Source organism: Vidua chalybeata, chromosome 4, assembly GCF_026979565.1.
Source record: "Vidua chalybeata isolate OUT-0048 chromosome 4, bVidCha1 merged haplotype, whole genome shotgun sequence".
Classification (NCBI taxonomy): Eukaryota; Metazoa; Chordata; class Aves; order Passeriformes; family Viduidae; genus Vidua; species Vidua chalybeata.
The window spans coordinates 1,966,958-1,985,700 of NC_071533.1; the positions used below are offsets into that span (position 1 = coordinate 1,966,958).

General features: G+C 50.4%; 1 protein-coding gene across 2 annotated transcripts; it reads left to right on the forward strand.

Annotated features, from left to right (window-relative positions):
* Positions 1-1,032: 1,032 nt before the first annotated feature.
* On the forward strand, positions 1,033-18,237 carry SCARB2 (scavenger receptor class B member 2). 2 transcript variants are annotated; one of them, XM_053940354.1, is made up of 13 exons: positions 1,033-1,217; positions 5,988-6,145; positions 9,786-9,933; positions 11,062-11,250; positions 11,826-11,917; positions 12,162-12,281; positions 13,075-13,253; positions 13,418-13,536; positions 14,154-14,227; positions 15,003-15,054; positions 15,640-15,798; positions 15,941-16,011; positions 17,404-18,237. In XM_053940354.1, the coding sequence occupies exons 1-12, from the start codon at positions 1,101-1,103 to the stop codon at positions 15,968-15,970; spliced, it is 1,437 nt and encodes a 478-aa protein (XP_053796329.1). In that variant the 5' UTR covers positions 1,033-1,100; the 3' UTR covers positions 15,971-16,011; positions 17,404-18,237. The 2 variants fall into 2 exon arrangements, with proteins under 2 accessions (XP_053796329.1, XP_053796328.1); XM_053940353.1 differs by lacking the exon at positions 15,941-16,011 and having other exon boundaries at positions 1,034-1,217.
* Positions 18,238-18,743: the final 506 nt, after the last annotated feature.

An 18,743-nucleotide genomic window follows, 5' to 3' on the forward strand; every position in this document is an offset into this window, starting at 1 on the left:
TTGGAGAAATGGTGATGCAACAGGGATGAAAAGCTGCCAGAACAACCTTTTTTTTTTTTTTTTTTTTTTTTTTTTTTTTTTTTTTTTTTTCCAACTTCAACTTCATGGGTGGAACCACAAAAATTCTGGTTTTCCAAACAGCTGTGACATGTGGCCTCAGAACCTTTCATAAGCAAAAATATCCGAAAGGGCACATAATAACATAACGCTGTTGCTGTAATCACAATTACAGGAAACAGTATTTCTAGGAGTCCATCCTAGCAGGAAATCCACCTGAAGGGCCACTTGCCCTCCTGCTCAGGAAGGTATTACTTGGATCGGGCTGCAGCTGGCGAGCTGCCAGCCTCGTGGTTTGGAGAGGGAGCTGACTCGTGACTTGGGAAACGCTGGTGCTGCTGATGGGACGTGGGATGGTAGCGCTGCGTCGCAGGGCTTGCCTGCCTTTTGTGCCGCAGGAGGGCTGTGGGGTAAAGGGGTTGGCATGACATCCAACGCTGGAAAGCCCCTGTTGCAGGTGTCTTTCCCTCCTGCTGGCAGTGATGGGTGGGAAAATGGAGCAGAACATCCCACTGGCTTTTGAAAAAGCAGGTACATTGCCGTGATTTATTTTTTCAAGAGCGGTTTAACTGTGTTAGTGGCAGCTGAACTGCACGGAACTGTGGCAGAATCCGCTCCCTGCGATGCCTAATTCAGTGTGGAGGCGCTTCACGCTCCCTTCAAGCCTTCCCGCAATAATCTCGGTGTGGAATTCCTCCGCTTGTTTTCCAGAACGCCCTTCGGCGCTGCCCGCCGCGCCGAGCGAGGCGCTCCAGCAGCGCCATCCCCAGCGGGCACGAGGCCTCCGGCTGTGCCAGGAATCCTCGCGGGCAGGAACCACCCCCCGTTCTTTTGGAATACGCTGTCCCGACCCCGGGTGAGCCGGGAGAGCATCCCCCGGGACGGCAGAGCATCCCCGGGGGAGCGGCGGTGGCCGCGGCGCCGAGGGCGGGCAGCGGCGGCTCCTCCCGGCGCTGGCGGGCGGGGCCCGCGGTGCGCCCGCCCCCGGAGCCCGAGCCCGGCGGAGCCCCGGCGGTCCCTGCTCGGCAGCGGCAGCAGCAGCCATGAAGTCGCTGTGTCTGGTCACCGTGGGGGTCCTGGCCATGACGCTGCTCATCGCCAGCATCTCCCTGCTGGTCGCGCACGTCTTCCAGACGGTGGTGGATCTGCAGGTGAAGCAGGTAAAAGCATTGCCGCGTTGCCGGCTCTTGTTTACCGGTTTGTTCCGTCTGAAAATAGCGAGGGAGGGAGGGGAGAGGCTGGCTCCCTCCTTGCAGCAGCGGTGGGTGAGTGGGCAGGAGCATCCCTGGGCCGGGAAACCACCCCCCCCCCCCCCCCCCCCGCCCAGCACCACCCGGCTGAGCTCAGAATGGAGCTCAGGCTGCACTGGACCTTGGGCTGGGTAAAAATCGGGTGAGGATGGGTAAAAATGCCTCTTCTTGAGGCAGCTTTGCTGGCTGTGGGGCAGCAGCTGTATGGAGGAGCCCTCTCCAGAGCAGCAACACCTGAGGGGAGCAGGGGCCACCTAAAGCACCCCTTCTTTTTGCCATCTCTGTCATAAATTGCATGCAGCTTTCATACTTGTTCTGCTGTTCCATTTACTGGTGCCTCTGGAGCAGGGCCAGAGGTGCTGTGGGCTGGAACACGCGGTGTGTGCCGGTTCCCCAGGCTGGGTGATGGCAGCCAGGCATTTCACCATGTTGTTCCACACGTGGGGACACTCATCCTGCCGTTGCTGTGGATGCAGAGGCCTGCACTGTTCCTGCTCTGCCTAAGCTTTTGTTTCTCTCCCAGAGTGGCTCTGTGCATTTCTGCAGTGGCCCAGTGAGAAAGGTCAGTTGTGTTAGTAACTCTCCTGGAATTCCTTTGTAAATGAACAATTATTTATCTCTCTATCTGAGGAATATCATCTTATTCTGACAGGGAAGCCAGGAACGCTAACTGATGAAGGGATTTGACCAGTGCTGTTGTCTAAGTGGTGACCAGATTATCTGTGATCTCCTAACCTACTGTTCTTTCCTCTGGGCTGTTGACAGGCAGCATTTCCTGCCATGGGACTGTCTCAAATCGGTTTGGTTTAGCGAGCACAGTTTTAGGTTGGCAGTGAGCTTACAGCAGGTTGTGCCACTTGGAAGTGCAGCTCCATCCCCCTGATCTTGGCTCTCCTTGGGAAGGAGTCTGCCCTCCCCTGCATCCCAGAAGTTCTGCTTCCAGTGTTCTTCTGCTGTCAGCGCCAGAGCAGTGGGGTGGAAGCGGTGCTTTGGAGCAGGACTGTCGGGAATTAGGCGTGATCCTCCTTACGCGCATTATCTCCCGGCAGCCTGCTCCTTCCCCGGAGCAACTTATGTAACAGCAACTTGGTGTTTGCTCAGCAGGCCTTGCAGTAATGCAGGATAAAGTTTCCAGAGCTCAGGCTTTTCCTGCCTGCTGCTCTCCAGCTCCTGCTGGCACACATCTGGATTGCAGGGAATGAAGTGTCCGGCTCCTTGCTGCAGGAGCTGCTGCAGGAGCCACACCCCCCCAGACTGGGGAAACACAGCTTTCAGCCCCAAAGCAGGGTGCTCCCAGTCACTCTGCTGATCTGGCTGCTTTCCACGTTTGCTTTATCCCATGTGAGCTTCCCCTCATTTGTGTGTAGTCTGGAAAGCTGCTGTCTCTTGTGTAACCACGTGTGTAGCTTAGAAAATCCTGTGCAAATAGACAAATCTCAGTTTGCCTTTGGAATGGGGCAAGACCTGAGCTTTTGCAAGGAGTCCCTGTTCCTTTGAGGGCTTTCCAGGCGTCCTGGAGCAGAGCTGCCTCGCAGTGAGGGGCTGTCTTTGCTGTCTTAAGTGCAGCTGGAGTGGAAAGCTGTGTTTTGGAACAGCTGAAGCACCTGTGAGCAGCTGAGGATGGCTCTGCTTTCACAGGGGGTTGTGTGCAGCAGCCTTTCCAGCCAAAGGCAGGGTGTGGGAAGAGTGGGAATCCAACCTGCTGTCAGAAAAACCCTTGGAAATCAGTGGGCAGATGCGTTGTGACAAGAACACTGGCAGCACTTTTCCCAGAAGGCATTCAAATCTCATCAACTTATTCTTTATTTGCTATTTTTTTTAAATTTCTGTGAACTAAATGCGCCATTCCAAGCAGAATTCCAAAACCTGTTTGTTATCTGGGCCTAGCACCTGAAACTCTAGAGAGGAGAGGGGAAAAAAAATCTATAAGGAACAGGGATAAATCTTCCCCAGAAGAAAGGCATTCCAGCTGCCAGTGGTGTTGCTTTGTGCCCTCTCATGGGAAGATGCTGGTGTATTTGTTGCCATAGGTGTGCAGGTTGTGAATACAACCTAATATATATTGTTTATATATATATATATATATGCACATACACACACAATCAATCTTGGAGCTATGCACCTTATTCCAAAATTTGAAGTCAGACAGTCCTTTGGCCCAGATGTTTCCTTCACATCACATTCCTTAGGCTGAGAATTTTAGAAAACACTTATTCTTCAAACCCCTTGAAATTCCACTGGACTTGTCACCAGCCATCTCTCAAGCTGAATTGGCTGGAATGTTTCAGGCCCAAGGAAGAGGTTTTCTCCTTTGATTTAGCTGATGTGTTGATCATTTTTTGCTCTTGTTGTTTAATGCAAAAATACTGGAGCTCTCAGGAGAGTTTAGTATGAAGGCCTAGCTGAAGGATCCATTGGGATGCTCCTTTGGGGCAGGGCATTCCCAGGGTGCAGGAGTAGAGAGGTCTGTCCATGCTGGTCTGAACACTTAGCCCATCACCTTAACAAGTTGCACTTAAACTCTGTCATAGATGAACACGTGAAAGTGCATCTTTGAATTAAAACGTTTAGGGGTTCCAGGAAATAAAATGAAAAAGGAATTAAATTTTCTGTGTAGCTTTCAGAAATATTCAGTACCATTTCCCACTCCCACCATCACTGCCAGTAGCTGTTATATATTGGGAGGGAAAGCTCCCTATTTATTTCCTCTGTGTAAAGCACAGTCAAGGCAAGGAAACAGCAGCAAATGAGAGCACTGCAGGTTCAGGGCTGGCTGATAAATACAGTCAGCAGGAAGGATGTTTTGGAACACTGGAAATGAGCATGGACTCCACTTGGAAGGGAGAAGCCCTGATGTCCTTGTAATATCCTGTGATAGACTGAAATATCCCTGGTAAGACTGGGTGAAAATCAGAAGAGAAGAGCTTACCATGTTTCATTATTTGACAGTTTTTGGGAGTCTCTCTGAATCCAGCTCAGAAGTTTGTTAATCTGGGTTTGCTGTCACTGTACACAGCTATAAATAGACAATTTCTGTGGGAGATGCAAATTGTGCTGTGCAATCCAAGAAATAAATCTGCAATTAATATGTCCAGTGAATACAGAGATGAGTCTCCTTGGCATCAATCATAAGAAAACAGGATCAAAAGCATCAGGCTGTGTAGGAAATGGTATATATGAGGTGCTGGTAGTTCCAGAGAAGTGCTCCAAGCTCCTCAAGCGTGTCTGAAACACATTAGTTTTTGAGGTGTGCACAGAATACATAGGTTTTAATCCTATGGGGAAAGCAGGCTGCAAGTGCCAAGTGCCACCAGGTGGGCTGGCTCTCGCTGCCATTCAGCATTATTGCTGCCATGCCAAGCTCCTGCCAATGAGTTTGTCTTTGAAACAGCCTTCTCTTTATCTCGTCCTCCAAAATTAAAGTCTACATGGAGAGAAAATGGCTCCTTAAGTGGGAAGGCCAAGAACGAGTCCTGTGGCAAGTGTGGCTGATAAGACCCTGTGAACATTGACCACGAGCTGGCAGCTGTCCAGCCTGCCCTGCTTCTGAGCTTCCACTCACAATATTCCACTTGTTTTCTCAGAAGAATAAGAAGAATGAGTATTGATGAGAGCCATTTAATTGCAAATCATTCCCCTCCTCCCTTTCTTCCGCCTACAGGTGATGTGGTTTTCAAAGATAGAGTTTTCTTTGTGTTTATTCCCAAACATTCACTCTGCGAGCCAGATTTCTCTGTGTGACCACCGAAGCAGTTCCAGAGTTGTGGCTACATGAAAAGCCTTGATTTTGGTGATGGGGATGCTTTATATCCCCATCATTTTATCCAAAATGGGTTGGTAATAAAGTGAGACCTCTATTGCAGAGCTCTACATGACAGGTGGGGTTGTAACTTTCCATATAACATGTATATACTGATAAGGGGTATCACTGAGGTAAGGGAATTAGTGTTACATTTCCTAAGCGCTTCTGTTACAAAATAAGGCTTTATAACTTGGTTACCAAGTAGACTGACACACTGTGGGTCTGGAGATGCAGATGCTGACTTTGCTGTAGGAAAGAAATTAAAGATAGAGGGCAAAAAATCTTTCCCCTATACCAAGACCTTGGAAAGGCACAAATCCTAGAGTGCCTGTGTGAAATAAATTTGTCATTCACAGTTTTGCTCACAGGCCACTGAAAAACAAAGTCTAATTGCTTGGGAGACAGAATCTCACAGCTTTGTTGGAATCTGACATTCTTGGGCAAAGAAATCACCGAGGCCAGGACTCTTTTGGCCTCCCAACATTGAGTTGTACTTTTATCTATAATGTTGGCACATTCCGTGGTGTCTTGCATCAGGTGGAGGTTTTTACTGATGCAGGAAAGGAGACAGGATTGCTGAATAATAGCTGATCAGTCTCCCTTCTGAAAAATGTCAGGCACAATTGTCTGTGGGGAGATGTGGAACTACAAACCAAGCAGTGCTGTCCCTGGAGAGCAGGTGCCTGTGGCCAGGAGAGCAGGTGCCTGGGCTGGCTGATACTGAGTGAGCTGCTCCAAAGTAAAGCAGATCTAGAACTGGGGTCTCCCTCGAGTCTTACTGCCTGTGCTTGTTCCCAGGGCATGGAATTCCTCTCTCTGCTGTCAGTACCATGCAGCATGATGGCATTAGCAGCTGATGTGCCTTTCTCTTGTTTCAGGGAACGGTCTTGAAGAACGGCACGGAAACCTTTGAGGCCTGGGAGGACCCTCCCCCCCCAGTCTACATGCAGTTCTACTTCTTTAATGTGACAAATCCTTTGGAAGTGCTCCAAGGCGCCACTCCTCTCGTAGAGGAAATAGGACCATACACCTACAGGTAGGACCTCTCAGGAGTTCCACACTCCACGAGACCTGTGCTGTGTGAGGAATCCAGAAGGCTTGAGATCCCGCTCTGGGAGAAAACCTAGGTGTTAGTGTGTGAGGGAAGGTTTATCCAGGAGAGCATGGTCACAGCCCACACAGCACTGACACTTGCAGCTGCTTTCAGATGAGGCCAGTGACTTCTGTCATATTTTGGGTCAAGTTTTGCTGGTGTGCCGCTCTTCTTCACTCCTGAACACAGAGGAAGGTGATGCATGCTGGCCTGCTGTCTTGTGAGCTGGGTGATGTTTGGGAGGATTGGGAGAGAGGAGTGTTGCACAAAGTGTGACTCATGCTCACTCAGGAGTTGGTTCCTAACTGGAGTTGCACCATCCACATGGGTAAAATGTGGCCAGAAAAACATTTAAGAGTGCTACTAAAAGGGTCTTCCTGAGCCAACCCTCACTGAAAAACCTGCTTAGCATTAAAACCTCTCATTTTTACTGATGGATTTACTAAAGCCACGTGCAATGTTAAATATTGTCCAGCTCCTGGAGCTGTCCTGTGTGGCACGGAGAGATTTGAAAGTCCCCTTACAGACAAGTTTTCCTTTAGAGCTGTGTTGTGCTCAGCTGCCTGCAGCCCTGCAAGCCAGGAGCAGGTCTGTGGCAGGAAGGGCTGTGGTCCTGGGAGTCCTGGTGTTATGGGGAACTCATCGCCACAGCAAGAAGGTGGATTCCTGGCTGTCACCCTCACTTCTGGTCACACAGGCTCATCCAGGCCAGGCATGGGCTCAGTGCCAGAAGGAACTGTCTTTACCTAAGCTGCAAAATTATCAGAATCTCTTGGTATTTGAAAAAGTGCTGGAATGAAAGCAGAAGCCTTTGTGGGAGCCTTGGTGTCTGCGTTATCTCTTGCCTTTCAGTTTCCTGCTTCCCTTCTCCCCCTGCCAACAGTGCCTTCCCCTTCCCTGTCTCCTCTGCATTCTAGTCCTGTGTCTGTTTAGTCCTGGCAAACTCTATGTGGTGCTTTGGCATAATCCCTGCTATTACATGAGCCAGTAGAGCTGGAGAAAAGATGATCCACAAGCTCTCAAGTTCCCAAGCTTTCCTTCAGGTGTGTGTAGTGTAACACTGGGCATTAGTCAGCAATATGTTCATGTCAGGAAGATGAACAGGGCCAGCTCCAGGGTTCACAAAGCTGCAGAGCACCACACAGGCTGGCATGAAGTCCTCTTTGCAAGCTTCTTCTTTCCCCTTTCCTTATCTCCGAGTCTCTCCTGGGTATCTGACGCAGCCTGGTTTGGGAAGCTGCACCTTGTCCATGAAGGAGCTCAGCAGGGTGGATGGGGCTGGTGCTGTAGTGGCTGGGCTGGTCCCTGCCCCAGGGGAGGCCCAGCCTGAGCTGCTGGTTTGCTGGGAGAGCCTTTCCCTGCATCCCACGCCACGGGCTGGCTGCAAGCGGGTTCCCGACGCCAGCCCTCCCTGAGGTGTTCTTGGCGGGGACAGGGAGGGAAGGAAAGAGGCTGCACATTCCAGCTGCTTCTGGCTGGTTTGCTTAACCTCATTCTGGCATGTGTGGACAGGATTCCCCTGTGCTCTGCTCTTCCTCCATAGAGGAAGAAGGAAAGTTAGGAAGTGGAGAGCTCTCTCGCAGCAGATTTCGTAACCCTGGCCTGGCTGCAGCAGGCTGTCAGCAGTGGGTGGGGAGGAGAGGAGGCGTGTGGGAGCTTCCTCAGGGAGGGCTGTTCCAGCCACACTGCACGCCCCAGCCAGGGAAGAAACCTCCAGCTGGTTCCACAGGCCCTGTGTAGCAAAGCACTGAAGCCTCATTTGGCCTTAGCACGTGGCAGAACACCCAAAATGCCCTAACGTGAGGCACCTGGCTGGGTGTTTTTATAAAACAGGGTGTTTGGGGAAAGGCTGGCAGTGAACTGGGCCCGACAAGCAGAGGGAAAAAATCCAGTCAGTGACAGGGAGGGCTCCAGAGAGTCTCATCCTGCAGCTCAGAGTTTTCACCAGCATCCATTGTAAAGTACTTGAGGCAGATTCTGTAACAAAAACATAGTGGTGCTGGTGTTTTTCAATCCTGGAAGTTGAAAGGGTAGCATGTAAAATAAATAATGACAAAGTTCAAGCTGCTTATCTGCCCAAGCCTGCTGAGTTCCAAAGAACACTGGAATATTGTCTGGTCTTGCACACATTTACAACATTTTAACTTCAACATCTCAGAGCCTCCTACTCATATCCTTCATCAAGGAGTATTATTTTCCTCTCCAGAGCTGGAGAGGTGTCTCAGGTTACTCCTGGCCTATTTTAGGAAGGCATTTCACAGCTGTCCATCTCCATCCACTCAGTTCCAGCCCTGGGGTATAAAATAGATTGCTGTCCAAGAGGGTCTTGCCAAGCCAAGCTGGAAGTGTTGCCAGACCAAAATGTTCCTGGGTTTCAGGGATGCTGGGGAGTGGTAGAGACACCTTTAGGGTAAGGAAGATGGGAAGTGGCTGGTTTCTAACAGCAGTAGTTTCACAGGCCTTTACAGTTTGCTTTAGATGTGAAAGCTGAGCCAGAGTAATGCAGCCTGTTGTGAAGCTGCACTGATGGATCCAGTGCAGCCAGATGGATCCAGTGCAGCCTGGCAGAACAGTCTCGATCCATACTGAATGCAGAACATCAGAGCACAAGATCTGGCAGAACAATTCTCCCTCACGTCTTGGGACTTGACATTTGCCCAGGCAAATGTGAAAGTCAACAGGCTCCTGAGTCACTGCAGGCTGAGGAAACAGGAGGAGTTTCACCTCCTGCGTGTGCCATTTCCCTTTTGGGGTTTGCTGGGGCCACGTGTGTGTCAGCCTGCTCTGCACAGCTGCAGAATCCTGGTTGGTAAGGTGCTAATGGCAATGGAAATTGACTTGTGCTCCTGACATGCGTGTCAGGGTAATTAGGATCTGACTTTCTCGTCGGGCCAGCAGGTAGCATTTGATGTTCCTTGCCAATTGGACTGGTCTGTCAGCAATCCTGAGTTTTATCCTGTTGTCTGTGTGCTTAGACAGGAACAGCAGCAACCTCCCAGGCCATGGGTAGTGAACAGCAAAAATTCAGTTGAATTTCTGTCATGTCCAGGATTCCTGCTCAAGAATTAAAGGAGAAGAGCTAAAATGAGGCTTGTTCTGTGGTTGTGCCACATGTAAGCCCTAGTGCCACTTGCTTCTGAAGCCAGCAGAAGGATTCTGGTGGGTTCTTAGGTCAGGTCCATGACACACAAGCAGCCTGCATCTTTCTGGGAGTGGATTTTGCCTGCAGCAGAGGCAAAAGTTTCATTTGCAAACTGGACTTCAGGGCAGTCTCATATATGGTGCCTCTAAATCCTTCTGAACCGTCTGAAATTGTTGTCCTTCCTTTGAGGTTTTTAAAGATGAGGCAAAAATATGAAGTGCAATTAACACGCAGGGTGGCATTTTTGGAAACGCCCCGTGATGTCTGACTCAGCTCACGCAGACGCAGTGGGGAGTTTGTGTCAGTGAGGGAATCTACTTCCAAAAACCTGGAAATGCCACCCTTTGTGTGCTTAAAGCAGTAGAACAGCCATAAGTTGATCATGATTAATGCTGTGTCTACTTGTTTAACTCAATTAGAGAACAAACTCTTGTCTTTCAGGGAATACAGGCCAAGAGTGCACGTCCAGTTTTTGGACAACGGAACCAAAGTGTCTGCTCTAAACCCAAAGACTTACGTATTTGAACCTGAGAAGTCAGTGGGAGACCCTGAAGTGGACCTGATCAGGACAGTAAATATCCCTGCAGTGGTGAGTTCTCGTTCATTCCTGCTTGGAATTCATCCTGACACACTTCAGAAGCAGCAGCGTGTTGCTTCGTCCTGACTCTCCCTTTGTGGTAGGTGAATGTGATGGAAGAGCAAGAGAGGCAGCTCGTGTCCCAGGCAGATGCTGGTCTCAGTTTGGGGCTGGACTGTTGTGGGGGGCTTATTTTGTTCCTCCCTCTCCTCACGCCTCTGCAGTGCCTGTGCCTTCCTCTGGTGCTACGTGATCACACACTCTCCAGGGACAAGGGGAAATCAGGCTTGCTGGGCTTCCATGAGTCAGTGAAACCAGGGCATCAGTGATGTCAAATGCCTAGGAGGAACTCTGGCCTCTGCGTGAGGGAGCTGGGAGTGCTTGGGGTTATTTTGTCAAACTTGGAGAAGCTGCCTCCAAGCCTGCTTCTCAAACCAGGAACAAACTACAGTAGAGCAGTTCCAGGCAAAGCTGAGTGAAAAGAACCTCTCAGAGTATTAAAGTCAGAAATGCATCCCCAGACTGCACAAGGTGAAAGAGGGTCTTATGGTGATCAAAGGCAGACCATTATTTTGGTCTTACACAGGGATAGCATGAGAACAAGCAGATCCCAAGCTGTCAGAGCTTCCAGAGGCAGCCAGCCTGTACTCAGATACTTGGGGGTGTTATTCAGCCTTTACTCTCCATCCTGGTTTAGTTTCAGTTGCAGGGTACCTTCATTTCAACTTTTTCCCCAGCATTTCCAAAAATGCCTGACTTTACAAATGAGTCCAGAAATGCCCTGTGTATAGTAGTAGTAGATAGGACTCAGCTTACTGAAAGTTGCAGACAATACAGACCCTGTGTTTTCAATTCCTCCCAGACATCTCATGGTGGTAAGGATTATCTCTCCTTCAGATTTTTGGCTGTGATGTACTGTAACAGGCAGTACGAGATGAACCACAGGCTGGTTAGCCCAAAGAAATGCCCTCCTTTTGTTATGACCTCTTTGAAGACTTCTTGTAAGCTGGAAAGGAAATAAACATTTGAATTTTGGGGAAATGATTGTGCAGTGGTGGAAAGCATCTGTGCCTGCATGCAGCTGATCATTTATTGCCCAGCAAATCTGACCATTGCTCCCTCATTCCAATGCCCTGGCAGACTGCCATGGAGTGGACCAGGTCAACCCCTCTGCAGTTTGCCACGGAGGTGCTGCTGCTGCTGTACCAGGAGTCGCTGTTCACCGTGCACAGCGTCCACGAGCTGCTCTGGGGCTACAAGGACAGGCTGCTGTCCACCATCCACGTCCTGCACCCCGAGATCGACCCTGTCTTTGGGCTCTTCAGCAAGGTAACTGATGGCCACGCCTGCTGCTGCTGTCCCTGGGGGTGATGGCACTGGATGGGAGGGATGGATAAGCTTTCCAAGGACAACATCCTCCACTATTGCCTGTACTCACTTGAATAACATGGGCTTTGTGGGGCCACGTGTGCAAACTGCCAGACAAATGTCCTGATTTCCTTAGTAATTGACTGAAATTGGATGTTAATTCTGTGCTGGAGCCATTCCTGGCTTGCATGTCATTTTGGTCTGGGAGAAATCCTTGCTGCGTGGACATGTCTGCAGTGCTGAGGTTATTTTCTTCCTGAGGGCTCTTTATTCAGGGGCAGCTCTCAAAGGGAGAAAAGGCTCATCTGGTGTTGTGTTTCCTGCCTTTGGGAGGGGTAAGGATCTTGCCCAGTCACTTCCACCTCATTCCTGTTCAGGATGGAGTTCAATGAACTGCACAGATCTCAGGGGCAGTCCATCACTCCTGGGGTGGATTTGGAGTGGTGACAGCTTCAACTCCTGCCACCCCATTGCAGTGACCAGCCAGGTGCCACAGGATGAGTGGAGCCACTGAAAGCTCCTGCATCTGTTTGCAGATGAACGGAACTGATGATGGAGAATATGTTTTCCTGAGCGGGGAAACGAACTACCTGAACTTCTCCAGGATTGTGGAGTGGAAAGGAAAAGAGTAAGTTTCTCAGTGTACTGTTGCCTCTGTCACAATCTGCCCCTTGCTTGCCTGGTGCCAGTTTAAAGAGGATGCAAGTGCAACTTAAACCCATTTCAACCCCTTTTCTCGTTAGCAGAGCTGAGGCAGGAGGAATTGGCCCTGTACAGGTCTGATTCCCGTTTGCCTAGGCCAGGAGCTGGCATTGCCTGACTGCTGCTTGGACATCTTTTAGCCCTTGCTCTCTCTGCTTCCCTTCCTTCAGGTCCTTGAGCTGGTGGACAACAGAGGCATGTAACATGATCAATGGCACAGATGGGACATCCTTTCACCCGCTGATCAGCAAAGATGAGAACATCTACATCTTTTCTTCTGATTTCTGCAGGTAAGGAGAAGACTGTGGCACTCAGGCTTCAAAGCAGAGCGTTTGCATCCATTCCTCTCGAGGTGTCGTGTTAGGCTGGTGGTCCTCCTCTTGTGATTTCATTTAACAGTCACAGTGGTCTGCATTTATTCGTGGTGGGAAGGATGAGAGTTACAAAAAGCCCTCCTAATCTGCAGTTAAGGATGTGTTATTTGAAAGTATAGATTTGTGAGGTGAAAATTTGGACGAAAACTGCAAGGACAGACTGGACTGCAAGGCTAGGAACAACGGGAATGGAAGGATGAGCTTTCCTTAAGCTTCTTTCCTCCAAAGTCTTCCTCTGTGCTGTGCTTTTTCAGAGAGCCCAGATTGCCCTCTTCAGAGATTTACGACTTTACATGATGCTGTCTGAAATGTACCAAGGAAATCTTGGCCTTTCCTTCCTTATGTACACCTCATCTGCCCTCATGCTGATTTCCTGGTGCATGAAGAACAAAACCAACCTGGAATTATTTAAATCAATACAGACGTGTGTTAGGCTAAATTCAGCACGTGCCAGATTATTCTGTCTTCCACGACAGTGTTCCTTTCCTGGTTCCTTCCAGCAGAGGTGCCAGCACTCACACCACATGCAGCAGTGGCGTGGGGACCGTCTGTTTTGTGCAGCAGCAGGATGATGAGACGTGTGTTTGCTGATCAGACAGCGGTGGGAATGCAAACCGGGACAGACATGGGCATCAGCAGGGGGACACGTGCAGCTGGGGTCAGTGCTGCTGCAGCCTGACACGCCTGGCCCTGCTCTGCTTCCCCGCAGGTCCCTGTTCCTGGTGTACGACAGCTCGGGAGCCGTGGCCGGGGTGCCCACGTTCCGCTTCGTGCCCTCCTCCATGGTGTTTGCCAACACCTCGGTGAACCCGGCCAACGCCGGCTTCTGCGTGCCCGCCGGCAACTGCCCCGGCACCGGTGTGCTCAACGTCAGCGTCTGCAAGCAGGGTACGGCCCAGCTGTGTCTGTCCCACAGCCACGGGGGCTTTGCAGCTCCACAAGGGCCCCTTCCCCTCTCTGTAAACAGCTCAGAGCTGTGAGGTCCTCCAAGGCTTCCCTGAGTCCTGCTCGGCCTTTTGTTTTGGTGGTGACTCGGTGTTTTCACATTCCAGGTGCTCCAATATTTCTGTCAGCTCCACATTTTTACCAGGCAGATCCAAAGTTTGTAGAGGACATAGAGGGCATGCATCCTAGAAAAGAATACCATGAGACATTTCTGGACATCAATCCCGTAAGTGCAACCTTTTTTCAAGGGTTCTGTAGGTGAATGGATCCAAGCACCTTGTGTGGTGGGTGTTGGCATAGTCCCGTTGACCTCTAGGGATCTGTGGTAGCTCCATGATGCTGGATGGAATGGGAGATCCCTTTGGGTCAGCTGTCCTGTCCCTGTCCCCTCCCAGTGTCTCACACACCCCACCCACCCAGCCACTGGCTGGCAGGGCAGTGTGAGAAACAGAAAAGGTCTGGAGCTGCTCAGCAATCACTGGAACATCCCTGCGTTACCCACGCTGTTTTCATCACGGCTCCAAAACGCAGCCCGATGCCAGCTGCTGTGGAGAAAATTAATTCTCTCCCAGCTAAAACCAGTGCAGCAGTGATCTCTACACCCCCACAGACAAATGTGGGTCGGGGAAAAGAGCACAGTCACAACCTGCCTGGTTTACAGAAACAGTGCTCTGACTCATCGGGCTGTTATGTGCAGCTAAAGCGGGAGGAAATTCCACAGCTCCGCTCCTAAGGTCGAGTGCAGATCCTGCTGGTGTGTACCAGGTTCTTTCTGCCTTCTCACAATCCTCATTCTTTCACCTTCACTGGTTTTTTTTAACACTGATCTCTTTTATTTCCCAGCTGACAGGGCTCGTCTTGAGGGCAGCCAAGCGGATGCAGGTCAACGTTCACGTCCGAAAATTACCTGAATTTTTGTGAGTGTTCTCTGCTGCTGGATGGAGTCTCGTATCTAAGCTGATATTCAGCATGATTTTTTTCTGCAGCGTTCTGATGGAATATGGGATGGAGAGAGCAAGTGTGAGAGAGAAGTCCACTCGAATCTCAGTTCTAAGGGGCAGTATGCTCCCCTCTCACAGATGAAGCAGATTCTGTAATTCCATCTGCAGAGTAAAGAATGTTGTGTGGTAGCTAGTCCTCCTGATGTTTACTGGTACAGCTTGGCTATAATAACTACAAGACAAGTATTTTATCTGCCCAGTCCCCTTGAAAGACTCAGTGGTGTTCTTCAGGCTTGTTTCCCAGTGCCCAGGAGCTGTCACAGTAACACAGCTCCTGCCTGAGCTGGGATTACACATGTGCCAACTGTTGGGGGATTTTTGCTGCTGTGCCCATGTCGCTTGGACAATAGTTCCTGTGTTTTACAAGTAGGAGTAACCTTCAACATCAGCTTAGCCCAATTCCTGCTGCCTGGCACAAATCTGTCACTCAGTTACTAATGAGCCCTGGATGGATCCCTGTCTTTCACTGCCCACCAAGTCCCAAAATATGCCCTGCTCCCAAACCAGGATTTATCCATCCATGAGATCAAGATTGCCCTACTCTAGCAGGGAGGTGAAAATCCACAGCAAAAAGGAACAGACCAGAGTTTTTTAGGGATGCTTTCCTCCTTCATTATTCTTGTATAATCTGTCTTCACAACCCTCAGGTGGAAAAGTTCCAAACCCATAATTTTTTTTTTTCCCCACACAGTGAAACCGGCAACATCCGAACGCTGATTTTCCCAGTGATGTATATAAATGAGGTAAATAGTTCTGCTATGTCTTTCCAGCATTGTGGCATGTTAATTCTTGCAGAAATACCCTCTGAGCCGGCCAGAAAAGAAAATGCTGATTTTCTTGTTGTTTGTACAGCAATAGCTAGGAAGCTGTTGCTGTTTCTTAGCTGACAACCCTCCTGCTGTTTATTGTAGTGTTAATTTCAGCCTTGCCAAACACTCTCAGACACTCCTTTTAAACTCAAAGGAGTTGGCCATGAGGAAAAGGGGTGCTCAGACAGAGGCAGGACTTCAGGAGATCACACCTTTCTCTGGGTCATCTGCTGTGAATATTCCTGTGCTGTAGTCAGATCACCAAATCAATTGGTGTTAATTCCATTCCTAAACCAAAAGTTTAAAATCCCTGTTTTCCTTTGAAATACACAATAGGTGATCCCTCTGCCCCCCTGGAAGAATTTTAGGGGGGAAGTATGTCAAGAAGCAGTGAAGCAGTGGCGGAGAGTTGCAGGAGTGTTGTTTCCTTGCCCTTCACAAAAGTGATCTTTTAGGAAGCACAGAAATAAATAAACTTTTTTTTTTTTTTAATTTCCTCTTCATCTCTCTCTGCTCCAGAGTGTTCTGATTGATGAAGCATCTGCCAGCAAACTCAGGCATGTCCTGCTGGAAGCCAGTGTTGTGACTGGGATCCCCTTTGTAATCATGGCTCTGGGGATTGTGTTTGGGATTGTTTTCATTGCGCTGGTGTGCAGGTCCCAGAGGATACCTGAAGAGGTAAGCAGCACTTGCATTTGACTTTGCTTGCTGTCCATCTTCCTGCATTTGATTTTTTTTTTTTTTTTGGTGGTTGATTTTACCTCTTGGTGTCTTTCTGCACGTGTTTTTATATTGTTTTTGTTGGGAATGACCTTTCTAGGGAGGGGAAGCTTTAATAGACTCAGAATAAACGCGCCAAAGCAAAGGAGCGGAGTTAATCCGAGAAGCCTGGTAAGGCAGGTCCTGTCTCTGTGCCCAATTCCCTTGCCAACAGTAGTGAAATAAATCAGCCTGTCTAGAGGACCCTGAAGGATAAGATGCAAAAACTCCACCATATCTGAGGACAGATTTAGTTGGTGTCAAGTGTTCTCAGCAGAAGAACTGCTGTATAAGAATCCATTGTGCCAGTGGGTTATTTTCCCGAATCATTATGCAAATTTGTGGCCAAAGAACAGATGAATTGCACAGACAGCAGCAGCAGGAAGTATTCTCCAGTATTGTCTATTTACAAGACAGCCTGTAAATCTGTTTATGAGCAGTTCTGTCCCGAGATGACACGCTGGCATTAAGGTGCCTGTCAGGGCGAAAGCTGATGCCAGCATTTCACCATAATAGGGTTCAGGTGGCACCAAGTGTGGAGCCTTTGGTTAGAGGAATAGCCTGGGTTCTCTAGGAGGCTGTTTTGTCCTCATAGTTGATGTGGGCTTACTGTCTTTGGTGTTCCCTAAACGCTGTCTTACAACTTCCCTCTGTGCCTGGGGAACCCCTCTGGATCAGTGGGATCCACTGCCATCCCATCCCCATGGGACTGCACTTCAGTCTCCTGTGCAGGAGAGACTGGTCCTTTTCCCTTCCCTTCCCTTCCCTTCCCTTCCCTTCCCTTCCCTTCCCTTCCCTTCCCTTCCCTTCCCTTCCCTTCCCTTCCCTTCCCTTCCCTTCCCTTCCCTTCCCTTCCCTTCCCTTCCCTTCCCTTCCCTTCCCTTCCCTTCCCTTCCCTTCCCTTCCCTTCCCTTCCCTTCCCTTCCCTTCCCTTCCCTTCCCTGCCCTTCCCTGCCCTGCCCTGCCCTGCCCTGCCCTGCCCTGCCCTGCCCTGCCCTGCCCTGCCCTGCCCTGCCCTGCCCTGCCCTGCCCTGCCCTGCCCTGCCCTGCCCTGCCCTGCCCTGCCCTGCCCTGCCCGTGCTGTCAGCAGCTCAGCCAGAGTGTCAATCTGTCCCACTGCCCAAGGCCTGTCCTGGGAATTCCTGCCCCACCCTACATGCACAGCTTCAAACCAGCTCTCTTGGATGTGCTGGAACACTCTGCAAGGGTCAAAGTGACAAAGGGACACCTGCATTCCCTGCTTTGCTTTTTGTTGCTCTTCCTGCAAACAGAGGTAATCCAGCAGTCTGCAGCTCTTCTTGTGATCCCTGGCTGGTTCTTGCCTTCCCTCCTGTGTCAGGGCTGCCCAGGTCCCTGCCCAAGCTGCCACCAACCCTCTGGTGCTTCCTTAGCGCAGCCCTGGCTCTCTTAGAGGGAATTGTCCTTAGAAGTAGGAGCTTTTCCTTTCCCTGATTGGAGTCGGGGCAGCCCAGCTTCCCACGGTGGAAGGTCTCTCTTTTACTCGCTGTGGTTTTGTTTTTGCAGAGCACAGAAGAAGAGAGGTCCCCACTCATCAGGACGTCTTAGTAGATTTTATTCCCCCCGTGAGCTTGGAGAATAAACCATTAGAGCTGACCTAACACCAAGTGTCCCCCGTGGAGCCACGCTCGTGTCCAGCATCACTTTTGGTGGGACAGAGGTGGAAGGGAATCTGCACTGTCAGCCAGGGAGGAGACTTTTCTCTCAGCTACGTTACAACTTTGAAACTGCATTTGCAAACTGCTCCGGATCCCGCTTTTCTCAGCCCTGCCCTCCGTTCGTACCCGCACTGGCAGCCACAGAGGATCAGAACCACAAGCCGGCCTCATTCCCTACGGGAGCGACACGGGTGGCCTTGCCAGCGGCCCTGGGAGCGTGGCTGGCCCCGGGACAGGGACACAGGCTGCGGGCCGGGTGCTGCCCTGCCCGGAACGTGTCCTCGCTGCAGCGTGCTCCGGCTGTTTGTTGCTGGCGCCCTTGCTCCCGTCAGAGCACGCGTGTGCGGCGACCGAGGCGGCGGCTGCACGCGCTTCTCCGCGCAGAGCACCGCAGCGCTCCCGCTCTGCTCGCTAGCCAGGCTTTGATCCTTCGGGTGTGGGGTTTGTTCTGCAGCTTAAGGCACCGCAGCTCAGCCGTGCTCCTGGCCTGGAGGGGACACGGCCGGTGGGGGTTTGCTGGGAATGCGGATGTGGCGTGTTTGGGATGAGAGCACCCCTCCGTGTTATGGACAGGGTCCTGAGAACTCCTGACACTTTTTTACTTGTCAAGCAGAAGCTTGTGTTAAAAGTCACCGAGGTTCCTTCCCCCCTTCCCAATTAAAGGAATATTCTCATCGAGGAATGTTTCCATTAGGTAGTGAAATGTGTTTTTAAAAGTGTGTAACTGTCTTCTGAAGAGGGGCATTGGGGTTTGCATTGCTTGGCCTTGGTTTGGGGTCTTTTTCCTGGCTGCTGCTTTGGTTTCTTCCCTGTGAGGGTGGGGAGGCCCTTGAATGGATTCTGCAGAGCAGCTGCAGCTGCCCCTGAAATCCCTGGAAGTGCCCGAGGCCTGGCTGGACGGGGCTTGGAGCGGCCTGGGATAGTGGAAGGTGGCCCTGCCCATGTGTGAAAATCAGAATTCACTGCTTAGAATTGTTTAAAGTTTAATAATAATAGGATAAAAAAAGGACAATATTTCCAGCGCTGGGGTGCTCCTGGCCAAGAGCCAAAGAACACCCCGGTGTATACAGACAGCGTTTCTGATGTTTTGGGAACTCCTTTGCCTGACTTCTTCACACTCCAGCTTCTCTGCATGGCATCCTGGGTGTCAGCTCAATGTATTTTATTTCTTCTTGTGCCTCCGGCCTG

What these genes read in the sequence shown, in the direction of transcription:
- SCARB2 (XM_053940353.1), top strand. Translation starts at nt 1,101, where the DNA reads ATGAAGTCGCTGTGTCTGGTCACCGTGGGGGTCCTGGCCATGACGCTG. An exon ending in GTGGAGTGGAAAGGAAAAGA is followed by an intron (nt 11,918 to 12,161) that starts GTAAGTTTCTCA and finishes CCCTTCCTTCAG; the next exon opens with GTCCTTGAGCTGGTGGACAA. An exon ending in CATTTCTGGACATCAATCCC is followed by an intron (nt 13,537 to 14,153) that starts GTAAGTGCAACC and finishes TTTATTTCCCAG; the next exon opens with CTGACAGGGCTCGTCTTGAG.